We start from the raw sequence: 13,028 nt of genomic DNA, 5'->3' as shown, positions 1-13,028 counted from the left end.
ATTTGGAAGCCAGACTTAAATATGTTAATCTAATCAGTGGGATCCACCTAATGTTTACAAAGAGAAGGTATTACAGTAAATTATATATGTTAAAGGGCACATTTTTATAATTGAGTCCTGAATCCTTTCCCCAGATGCAACACTGAAGCTATCAAGCTTTGATTGCTTACTTTTTTTCCTTCAGAAGAAGAGATCTTCCACTTGACAGATGCATTACAGCTGTGTGCATTATTGCAACAAACTAGTGTCTGTTGTCCTGTTTACTTTTGTGAAAATGTGTTGTAAATCTATGGGTAGTTTAATGGAAACGGAGTCCTTCCAGGGCTCGACAGATTCTTTCTGGATGTTCTCTGCTGGGGGGAGTACAGGATTTGTGTCACAAAATAAGAGGAAGAATTAACTTTAGAAGTTAGGATTTAGAAGCATAGGATACTGTGGACTAAATGGCTTAAATATTGCTATCCAGTAATTAATGTAGATAAGAACATCTGAAATATTACTCTTCTGTGTATCTTTAATGTTTTATTTTGCATCTCATACTCTGCTATGGGAAAAATTGAAGGAGATGGTTCAAACAATTCTTGAGGTTACTCTCTTTAGACAGGCACTATTATGTGTATGCAAAGTCACAGTGCCAACAAAAATCATCAGTCTGAATCTATTGGTTCTTGTAAGGTTGCTTATCAGTAGAAACATAAGAGCATTGTGACTAACTAGCTCTGTCATGGAAACTGGAGCACAAACTTGCCTCATCTGTCCCTTTACAGAACATTTTTGCATAGTGATGCTGAGGCTCACCATGCGGTCTCTGCAGGGCTAGTAGTGAGAGTTCCCACTCTTCTTGCCACTTTAATGTGTGTGTTTTGCGTGGTAAGTAATATTGGGATTTAGAAGAGTTTGGTACATTCCCTTAGTTCTGCATGATGACATCCAGTCTTTATACAATCTGTGTATGTGTGTATTATGTCCTTGTAGGCAGATTGTACTGTTTGTTACACAACTGTATTTCACTTATTTCAGGAGACTTTGTTTTTGCTGACTAGTATTTGCATTGGTACTTCATAGTCATTTTACATCAGTACCTTCTAATTGTTTCAGCTGTGTGGGGAGGTGTATTGGGTACCTGCCTACTTAACTTATTGGTACTTTCATGAAAAATAGATTAAAATTGCCCTTTAAGGCTTAAAGCGCCATAGAGAACTACATGTTTCTTTTGTATTTCTCTCTTTGTTTTTGTATAACTTCTGTCCTTATTACTGTGATGTCGACATCAGCAAAGATTGTACAGAGGCCAGAAGCAACAAAGAAAATGAAGGGGAATTACATTGTTAGTACAGATAACAAGAGCATGTCAACTAGATGAAATGGAACTGCTCAGAATAGAATGCGAACAGAATATTGCTTTTTGTGTATCATCTTTTTCCAAAATGTTTTGCCCTGTTAATACCCTACCCTTAAGCATGTTTTGGCAATAAGTCATTTTGAGAAAGATAGAGATATACTGTCATCCAGATCACAGAAACTTTTTTGATGCCGTTGACAGCTTTTGACTTCTTGGCCTACTTTCCATGACTGATTTCTGAGAACCAGTAGGATTGTACCACGAGGTAAGAGAGACAGAGCTGTCAGCCATCTGTGGACAAATAATTAACAGGTTAGGGTTAAATGCCTACTTAACTAAGAAGAAAACAGATGGTAGCCATATTCTAACTTTAGTACTATGTTTCTGAAGGCTGTCTGAACAAAGAATTTTTAAGAGAGGAATATGACCTCAGAAGTGCTTCAAATGCAGCGTAACAGTTTTTCTTCTACACTTTTGTTCCTGCTGCTTTCAGAGGAACTACTGTTGAAACTATTTTGAGGAACTAAAGCTTTGTATTTAAAACATCATTTCAGCAGTAAAAAATACATTACTGGTCTGTGGATACCTAAAATATTATAACTATTGCAATATCTGATACTTGATTTTTAATTAATTTGCAGCTTTTGTTTAGGATACTAGAACAGTGAGTTTATTTTAATGAAACTATACAATTATGTCTCTTTTGAAGCTTGGAAGGTTATGATGCTCTGTTCTTATTGCTTAAATAATAAAATGGCAGGTTCAGGAGTAATAGAATTTGTATTCCTGCTCTTGATTTGAATTTCCGTGTGTAAACCTCAGTTCTAGCTGTGTATGTCACTGTTTATTTTGGCTTCTTACAGGGCCCTCTCCCATAAAATGACAGTCAATAAGCACTTAATTGAAGAAAGCATGACAAATTCTTCCAGTTCTCGTCCTCCCCTCTCTATAATATCCTGATGTCTTAAGTTAACAGCTTGTAGAGAGAAATTTTGCTATTAACCATTCTGACTTAAGAATTACACTACAAAGTCCTCAATGCTACCACAAATAATTAAACTTAACTTGGTCTTGTAAAATAAAATTACACTTATTTTGACTCTTGAGTGTTTTTGTAGGATCGTTTATAAAGATCAGGAGGTCCTTGTAATTAGTAATGTAGTTCTGTGAGGTGTGACAGTCTTTGTGATGTAATCGTATTGCAGCTAAGTAAATTCCTCTGTGTTATATGAATTTTATATCACATCTGTATTTTCAGGAAAAATAAAAAGTAGCAGTGCTGGGTCTAGGGAGGTTCTGTTGAAAGGCCAGAAACAAAGCTGTGGAACATCCAGTCTCTAGAATTTTGCATGCAATTGGCATGTTTAACTAAGGTTTTGTTTGGTAATATGGCACTAGTTTGGGTTTTTCATGAATATGAAGATTTTTTTTAAAAAGAAAATGTGCTTGGGCCTAGCTTCAACCAGTGCTTGTCAGTCAACTGTAGAAGTCTATATTAGTGAGAGCTGAAGTAATTATTTCATGTTTGAAGAATGAACAGGAGCATATGCTCATACACACCTTCCAAAGCCCTCTGTGAGGACAAAGGCCTAAAATCACAAAGACGGATAGCGCGGCTGTACAAGGCACAGGAAGGAAAGTGGCCATTAGTTAGCAGCAAGATAACTGATTGATTAGCAGCCAGTGGTGTTGTGTTTGTATTGCAAATTTTCTTGTCTCCTTACAGGTAAGTGCAGTATCTGAGTGGGGTGGACTGTGAAGAAGAGTATAAAATAAAGGCAGCAGAGCTTTCAGCTCACCATTCAATATAAAATGTGTTTGTGAAAGACACTTAGGACACAGTGTCAAGTGTAGGCACTGTTAATTTTTTGTTGTTACCTAGTACTCTGTGGCATCTACTCCTCTGCCATTTGTCGTTAAAATTATTTACTGTGGTGCGTACCAATCCTTGGTCTCAATAAAATAACTGTGAAGAAGTAGTGAGTGATTTTTTTAATGAGATTACTTTTTCATGCTGTATGTGAGGAAATCAAATGTTATTCCCACGTGAGACAGGATGCCACTGTTTGAGACAATACTAGCATCCTGATTTTCTGGCTTTTGCTTTGGCATGTTAGTTACAAGCTCATCTTTCTCCAGTGTTGGATTTCATACCTTTTATTTGAAAAGGGTAGTTTCAAAAGTGTATGTGCCTAATAAATGCAGTGATAAAAAGTGTCCATGTTTACATGTCTGGCTGAAAGAAAATTTGGGAAAATGGCAACTGGAACTTATGTCAAACTTGATTTTATAGTTTAGCGTGAAGATAGGTGGTAATTGCTTTAGGTGTGTGATGAAGTGGAATTTCCAATGTGTTCCTCTGTGGAAGCTCCTGAGTGAAATAAGTCTCTTTGAAATATTTGTGTAGCTGTTTAATTTTGTGGTATATCCAGTTGATTATTCATAACAGAACTTTGTATTTGCTGTGTAGGAAAAGATTCTATTGTATAAATCCAACTTATTTTTACTATATGCACTACTGGTGTCCAGGTGTCAATGACCTGATATTGAGGAGTCTGATATGTGCAAGAATAGTAACTGAGGAATACTTAAGCTTTGAAATTATGTGCATACTGTTTTACCCCATGGTAAAATCAGTATAATTTACCTACTCAGAAGGCAATTACAGCAAGTTTATCTCTACTTTACTCTGGGGCAAGAACATGTGTATGGTCATGTGCCACTGAAGAACTGTCAGGCACCTCTGTACTTGTGGTAATTAGTGTAGCCTTGCCTAAATCAGCCTGTTAGATTAAAATGTTTTATTGGAAGTATTAGTAGATAGTAAAGGTTTTAACTTACTTCCTCCATAATCAGAAGTAACATGTGACACCTTATTTACCATAAAATAGCTATGCTTTTGAACATCAGTAATGATTCATCAATAGTTTTAGAATTGTGTGCAGTTAAAAAAAAAAGTTGCTAAGGCTTCAACAGAACATTTACTGTTGTACTTCATGTGTTTGAAAACCCGCTGATCTTGTGAAGGTTACCAGTGAGGTTACAAGTGTTACATGATTCTGTAATATGTGCTGTATGGCACTAACTAGGGACAAGGATTTTCTGAAGTTGTTAGAGTCAAAAATGGCATGTTAGGTTCATTCTCCTTTATTCTTTTTAGTTTCCTCCTCACCTGTTCTTTGAATCTTTTTTTTTACCACAATCCAGTCTTGCATCATCTCCCAGCTTAAGAAGAGAAGTCTATTACAGTAATCAACTTACACTTTGCTTTTAATTTCTATTTACTTTTTATGCACTCTGTATAGTTACTGACTAGGGTTCTTTTTCTCTAGTATCCACCAGAGTCTGAATTTGGCCCTACACTAGATTAAAATTGTTCTAGCTAGCATTCCTGGGGGCCACAGACCATTCATGTTCATTCTCTATGATACAAGTATTTGACAGTTAGCCATATTCTTTTTAAAATGTTGTTTTCCTCTTCCTTAGCTCATGTTTTTTTCCTAATTCTCCTATAACATCTGATCATAGGAGTGTCCCTCCAAGTGTCTGAGAATTCCCAGGAGTTATGTTGCTTCATCCTTTATACTGACACTGTCCTGTGATCTGCTTCTCTCCTGCAAGCTGGTCTCATTTTGGTACCATCTCCTCTCTTTAGTGTCTTTTCAGTATTTTCAGGGTCACCCTGTACGTGCCCTGTCTCAGTCTGTTCCTGAAGCATCAGCTCTGGCAAGGAACGCTGCAAGACTATAGGTCCTGCATCATCCGTAGTGATGATTTTTAGCATTATATGTATATGTATCGTTCAAAAACTGATCTCTGTGTAACTTGACCAGAGTTTGGTTTTTATTCTTACCCAGAAGTCTCCCATTAAATATTTTCATGGAAATATTAATTTAAGGATTTTATTTGAGTTCAAGAGATCCTGTTTTCCCAGAAGTGGTGTTGAAAAAGTGAAGTGTAAGCATGAGATGTTTGTTTCAAAAGTTTAGCAAGCTGTAGTAAAACGTGCCAAGTGTGTATAGCTCCCAGATGGTCAGTAACACGTCTGAACAGAACAGTTTTAGTGCTTCAGGAGATATGGGATTTCATATGCTGTGAAATAAAAATTGGCAAGATTCATCAAGTCTTCTACATTGAAGCCATCCGGATGTATCCAGTTCTGAATAATTTATTCCTTTTTATGTCATTGCAACAAAGAAGAAAAAATAATTAAGTTCTGGTTATAATTGTGTAATTTTTGGTAGTGAGGTATACTATTTTACTGAAATTACTGTGGGTAAAGTATACTGTATATCTATATTCACATAAATAATACAGTACTTCAAAATATGATAGTTTAAAAATGCTTTATATTACTCAAGTTTAGATCTTTAGTTACAATGTATATACAGGTTAGGGTTTTACTTTTGCTGGAAATATTGATTTGATAATCTATAAAATCAATATATGCCCATTATTAATATTCTGTGACTTCTTTACTGCTATAGTAGGCAAGTTTTTATAGTAAACCCAGACATCGAAAAATTAATTGATCTGTGGATTATATTGTGCTTAAACTTTGTTTTCATTCAACCAAAAGATAATAATATTTCATCTTTAATTATGTATCACTGAGGTTGCTGATGTCTTAGTCCTAGGTCATTTTGTATTCCAACTCCTGCTCAAAGCAAGGTCAACTTGCTTGGGATTAATCTCCGTTTTGGTATATATAAGAGGTTTCTGAAGAAAGTTTATAGCATTACCAGTGGATAGAGCTGGTAATCCTTGCGATTCTTGAGTTTTATTCTTGTTTCTGAGATACTATTTTTAATAGAAGTTATTTCTATTTTTGAAATGCTAGGTTTCGTATCCCTTTTTCTGAAAGGACATGAGATTCAAATGCATGTTACTGTGCATCAACTGTACCATAGCATGTGTTCTAAACATATGTATTTGCTTTCCATATCAAGCATATGGGAATAAGTTCAGGACCTCAGGGGAACAAGCATTAAGTTAAAATTTGTTACTTCATTTTTGTTAGCCATGACATGGCATTTCTTTGCAGCTCAGCTGATGCAGACGAGCTCATTACTTGCTAGTCATTCAACTGTATGTGAGCTTATTTATTTGCTAAGAAATGGGAATAGCAAATGGAATGTTCATTAAGTTTGTGTTAAACCCAAAGCAGATGTCATATTTATATTCAAGATTTCATTTTCAAAACTAGTTCTCCGTCCTTATGATGGTAAAGGTCCTGTACAATTCCGCTCAAAAATATACTGAGAGATAGTAAAAGTATCTAATTTTTAATTATTTATTTTACGACACTACCCCTGTGTTAGCTCACTACTTATTTTAGCCAAGGTTTATGGTTTTCATAAGACATTTACTGGAAGATTGGCTTTACAACTGTATCTTAAATCCCAAGGAAACTTTTTCAGGAGGGTGTTTGATATTTAATACAATATATAATCTTTTCCTTCAAATTAATGGGATAAAATTGATTAATGGACCATCTTTATGTAAAGGATTTTTTTTTTCCTAAATTTGCATTACTAGAACAAGATCAGTTTCTCTTAATAACAACAGTGTCCTTAGTTTTTCCTGGAACAACAATGGAAACATCTGTTTTCTCCAGTATTTAAAATAATAGAACAGTCATGTTGTATCAGACTTTCTTCTTGAGGAAATACATGCACTGAAAAGATCAGTATTTCACAGCTGTGTGAATATCTCCACAGTGTAAACTGGTAGCCAGCAGTCAGTCTCTTTGAGGAGCTGGTTCAGCATGTACCTGGAGATAAATCTTCCCTCTCTAGCCCTCTTCTGTTGTGTTCTCAGTCCTGGGAAGTGATTTCGGCATTCTGTCATCACTTCTCTTGGATCGTGCTTTCTCAGGCTCACAGGCAGAGTTGAGTAGCTTACTTTTCATATATGGAACACGTGTGGCACAGCACTTCTGTGGATGGACAACCTCTTTTCCCTTGCCCCACTTTATTCTGTTGGCAGACTGTTGAGACATCGTCACCAAAACCAACAGGATTTAGGGGGATGTTTGCTTAGTTTTTATATTCCCTTCAGAGGTAGTATGTTCTTGCTATGAATTTTTATCCTGTTCAGATTGACACTTTGAGCAATGATGTACCCTCCATAGAAATAAAAATGAAGATTCCTGAAATGCAGCTGTTATTTTTTTATCTTTCTATTTGCAGAATGCCAGTTATTTTCCTTCCTTTCTGGTTACTGATGTCATTACTGTATGTGCTCCATTTTCCAAAATAGTCTTTTTCTGAACTCTTTTGCTACACTCACAATATCTCACCTTGCTGCAAGGGCAGGACACCACCTAACTGAGCTGAGGACTTCCCTTACTCGTGTTGGTTTTATTGTGTGATGTCTGTGCTAGGTCTTGAACAAAAGTATAATCTACTCAAAAAGTAGTTATTGCTGACTAAATGACAGCTTAAGGCTTCTACTGACATATGTAGAAGATGTGATGTTTCCTTTAGTGTGAACACCTTCCTGTGGGGCATGAACTGAGATGACAAATGCACAGCTGGTGCCTAAATTTTTGAGGAAATGTGAAAATCTGTCGAAACATCGTTTGATGTTTGAGTGCAGCATACCCATCAGTGTCGTTTACAAACCAGTAGTACCAGAATCATGAGAGTTTGACTTTAGTTGCACTGCTTTTCCAAGCTGTCTTCTGTTCCAAATCAATTCACAACTTCCTGAATTCTTCATGTAACTGCTCTGGAAAACCTGGAGGTGTAATACAAGCCTGAGGACTTTCAACTTCTGTCTTATATTTACATACCAGAGTTACTGATATGTCTTTATCTTACAGTACAGAAGTGCAGGAGGGCAACTTGTATGTTTCGGCCTTTTTAGGCTGAAAAGGAATTTTAAATGATGAAGGCAGCAAAGTGTGTTGGATTCAGATTATATTTCTTTATGCCTGTCGAAGGATGATTTTGACAATGAGGGGAAATGGACTCAGTTCAAGCTGTCTAGTTTTAAGTCACTGCTTTGCCATAGGTTTCCTATGTTGACTTGTAAATCCACATGAGGCCAGCTGTACAGTACTGCTCTGCACACATTTGGTGAGAAGAACAAATCCTGAAAACAGTTCAGCGTGCCTTATGGGGAAGTGGATAGAAAAATCATTAATACTAATGAGAAGCCATGGCATTTTATTTAGAACAATGTCAGGATGTGAATAGAAATATCCAATATCTTTAAATATAGTGAGACTGTAATATTGTTTTAACTACAGGTACCGAGAGGCTATTCACAAGTGGGACAAAGCACTTCAATTAACTCCAGAGGACGCTACGCTTTATGAGATGAAATCGCAGGTAAAGCATGGCAATTCTTTATCAGTTTAGAAGATAAAAAGGAAAACGTTATGCTTGTGAACATATACTGTGCAACACTGTGTAGTTTTAGTTTGCATACACTACAGCACAATTTTTCATTTTTCACAACACAACGGTATCTTTTAACAGGAATTAAAATAATGCTGTTATTCCAGCCAATCACAATAAAAACACCTTTGGGACGTGAATTAGGATGTTACAATGTGGAAAAACAAAAGAAATATTTTAAAATTGTATTCAGAGAAGCAAGGAAATCCTTATTGTGGTTAGCAAATTTGACCATTAAAAATATGCCCGCTTTTTCTAAAGAGTTGCAATAATACTGTCAACATTAAATAGGGGTACTGTATGCAAAATATATACTCCAGTCTGTTTTCATATTAAATAGATAAATTATCTTGGAAAAGAGCATTAAATAGAGTAAACTTTTTATGTCAGTTCATCTGGGCTGTTGTTTTAAAGCTGTTTTGAGGAAAAAGGCTTGCAGACATCAACACCTCCCTGAAGTTATGAGATCACCTTTTAATTTCAGTATGTCTTTGCATAGCTTAGATGGCAAAAGTTGCAGAATCCATTATTTTGTTTGGGTTGGGAAGCTTTTGTCCCCATCTATGTGCAAAGGTACAAATATACTTCAAATATACTTTTTTTCTGTATTAAATGAAAATATTCTTCTGCAAAAATTATTTTAATTTGGGTTGAGGGTGACAACAAGAACAAATTAGACAGAAAATTAGTCCAGAAAATGGACAAATTAGAACAGAAAAAAATATTTTTGGGAAGGTAGCTATTCAAAATAGGACTGAAAAATATGTTTTTTAAAGTTAGGAGAAAGGAAAAGAGGAAGTAAAGTCATGGTACTTCAGTGGATGTGTTATGTAACTTTTAGGGAGCTTTCTATGTTGTTTAGTTTTAAAATCTTTGTTGTTACTGAATTCTTGTATAAAAAAAAACAGAACACCCCCATGCCCCGTAAAAAATGAAAACACAAAACCAAGCAATCAATAACACCCCCCCCCAAAAAAAAAAAAAAAAAAAAAAAACCCACCAAAATAAAACAAACACAAAAGCCAAGCAAGCAACTAACTTGCAAAACAAAAACAAACAAACAAAAAAAACCCACAAACAAGCAAACCCCCTCCCCAACAACAACAAAATAACCACACAATTAAAAAAGTCCTATAAAACCTAGGAAGCAAATCTGGCTGTTTTCCAAGGTGTGGTGATGGCTTTTTTATTTTGTGGATGCCATCACATCTTCTCCTCACAGTCATGTTTTCTGTGAAGTGAAGAAGTTTGATTCTGCAAAATAATTAATTGAATAATCATAAGCTTATTACAATACAGTAATGCGGAAGGAGGCTTTAATTTTATATAGCTGCAGAATGTTTAGAACTTACTTGGCTTTGCATTTGGTTTGAGAAATATTTTATGGCTTTAAAGGTTTGTTCTTCCAGAGTTATTTTGACATAATTGGATTGCTTTTTCAACATACCGTATGTATAGAAGGGATTCCACTAGACCGTGTCGGGGAAAATTCAAGGAGGTGTGTGTATGAAGCGTTGATTTCTGACTTGGTTCATTAATTTGAATGGTGTTTGTAGTAAGATGCAGTAATTGGTGTCAGTTGATGTCACTGAGTTTTTCTAGTGCAATTCCTTCGTTCTGTATATCCTGCGTCATGCTGGAAAGTGGGCATTTTTTTCTCCCCACTTTCTTAACAGGCCAGATTTATAGTAAATTATTTCTTCCTAACTTCTAAAACAGGAGGCATGTATCATTTAAAAAATAAAATAACTTCAGGCATGTTGCTCAAACCTTGTGGAAATTCTGGAGTAGCACTTTCTCTTCACTTGGGCATGCTTATGATCAGATCTATATGTTATTTGGATAGCATATGAGCATTCACAGGTCTCCTATATAATTTAGATGCTTGAGTCCTACATGCTTCTAAGTTCCATGGTAACAAAACATCTTAAACATGTAAACCACCACTGAATATTTACTTGCATTTGGACCTTTATATCAGTGCTGGCTTAAATGAAAGCTCTAACTTAGTATCCTGACAGCATCCAAAAGTGGATGGCTGGGCAAGAGTCATAGCAGTGGTACAAGCGTGGAGCAGTTCCTCCCGCACGGTGCTTTTCCCAGCCTCCAGCCCGCTTTGGCCCTGGGACTTCTCTGTGCTTAGAAGTGCTTGAAAGAGTTTTCTCCAACAATTTGTCTCATTGCTTTCTGTTCTCATGTAAACTTCTGTCATCTGCAGAGCTATGTGTCAAAGAGTCCCAAATCTTAATTATGCGCTATTGGTAGAGACAGAATAATATAATTCTGCTTTAATTAGCAGCTTTCAACATTGCTGTAAAGGTTGTTAGCTTATACAGCTGTTCATTTGTGCATTTAATTTTTAACTCCGCTAGTAAAGAATTCTGTTAAGATACAAAAATAGTATTGCTCCAATAATTTTTTTTTTACTGCAGTTTAAAGATTTGACTCTGTATTGAATATAACACCACCTAGTAGGATTTCTTCTAGGTTGGAAAGAAATGGTTCATGTGCTCTGATGCTGGCTCCTGAACACATGGTGTTTTTGAAGTAGCCTTTATTTATCAATTAGAATTTCATTGACTTAAAGTCAAGAGAAAGCTGTTGAAAAGGGCAGTTAAGCTCAGTGGGACAAATTAGTGAATACCTCTCTTTTAACATTTCTTTGTTATGGTCTTATGTGAATGCAGGACTTAAGCTAGCTCTCCAAAAATATTCCATTTAATTGAAATCATACTAAAACTACATGTTTTCACAGTGGAAATAACAGGAGAACAGAGAACATTAGCTTACCAGGATCCAAACTATGATGCGGTGACTTATGCGAAAGGATGCTTACTACAGAATCCTTCCATTGGCACTCCAGCTGCAGTACTTAATACTGACGGGTGTTACTTGGCAACCCAGTCCCTGCATTTTAGCCAAATGGCAAAGTTGAGTTGGAGGAACAAGGCACAGAGCTTTCCTGCAGACCGGGAGAAGCTGAGAAACCAGCTGTGTGGCTCTGATTCACCTTGTAAAATTTCTTTGCCTGTCTAATTAAACCATTGTAGTGAGAACTGAAAGAATAAAGGAAGACTGGCCTTTGCATCCACCATGTGCCTTTGCTACCTTTGCAGAAGAGGAGAGCACTGCTGGGCAGCTGCACTGTTCCTCTTTGGATTCACTTCCTGAAATAGCGTAATGCTTCTGTTACACTGTGAATGAGAGCACAAGAAAAGTGTATGTACAAAATATTATGCGTTTATAAAATTACTTTTTGAATCTTTTTAACAAAACCTCTAACCTTTGAATAGGTAGCATCTCTTTAGTACATGCACACAATTATTACAGATTATTTTTGCAGTATGACTTATGCTTACTAGAAGCTGATTAGTATAATGCATAATTTGATACCTTTCTACTTTTAAAGGCCTTAGTGTGAGCTGTAAAAATCAGTTTTTACCAAAACAATTAAAAAGTAATTAATTAAACAATTAAAAGTAATTAATTAAACAATTAAAAAACAATTAAAGTAATTAATTAAAAAATACTGTGGTTAATATTTAAATGATTATTCCAATCCAGCATACCAGGACAAATAGTGCAGCTGTTGTTGTGTAGCTAAAGGAGAAAGTTTTGGTAGCTCCAGATTTGGAAGAACTGTACACCAGTTTCAGCAAGGGCTTGACCAGGTTTGGGCATATCGAAATCTGCCCGTCTTGGTACCTGCGTCACATACTAGAGGAGGTGATTCATGTTAAGAATGACTTCGTGCGATTAGCTGACATTGTTTATGGTCTATACTAATTTTCTTTCATTGAAGAAAAGTCTCCTCATGAAGTAATTCCTTTTGAGATTTAACATTGGATGCAGGGTTTTGCATAGGATTGAATATGTGTGTATCTATTACATTTATTGTGATAATCTTATGTTGTGTTCTATAGCAGCTTCCTCCTTCATGAGTTTTTACTTTCTCAGCAGTGAACTTAACATTTTAAGTACCCTGTTGTTTAGTATGCAGCTCAGATAAATTTGCTGGTGACACAGTAGCAATATGTAAATATTTATGTTAAGTTCTTGAAGATCTGTGTTTAAACAGATGTAGGACAAATGTCCTTCAGTATTTCTGAAGAGCGGAAATAGTATTTCAAGTTCTCAGTTGTCAACGGCACTTGCAGTGAGTGTGTTTCCAGGAAAACATATGGGAATTGTGGAATTGCTCAACGGTGTCGTGCTTCAAAGACCCGTAAAAGTTGATGAGATTTTTTTCTCCATCGCTCTCAGCTACTCTTTGATCCATT

The 13,028-nt window shown here is 35.9% G+C and overlaps 1 protein-coding gene across 3 annotated transcripts in view; it reads left to right on the top strand.

The window, feature by feature from the left end:
- TTC33 (tetratricopeptide repeat domain 33) overlaps positions 1-13,028 on the top strand; it is a 35,412-nt gene that overhangs the window by 12,802 nt on the left and 9,582 nt on the right. For all 3 annotated transcript variants that reach the window (XM_065047612.1, XM_065047613.1, XM_005508029.3), the window contains exon 3: positions 8,598-8,679. In XM_065047612.1, the coding sequence (XP_064903684.1) occupies positions 8,598-8,679 (82 nt within the window). The remainder of the gene's footprint in view (positions 1-8,597; positions 8,680-13,028) is intronic.

The sequence above is a fragment of the Columba livia genome, chromosome Z, assembly GCF_036013475.1.
Source record: "Columba livia isolate bColLiv1 breed racing homer chromosome Z, bColLiv1.pat.W.v2, whole genome shotgun sequence".
NCBI lineage: Eukaryota > Metazoa > Chordata > Aves > Columbiformes > Columbidae > Columba > Columba livia.
The sequence above is the reverse complement of the archived record's forward strand: the minus strand, read 5'-3'. Positions and strand labels throughout refer to the sequence as shown.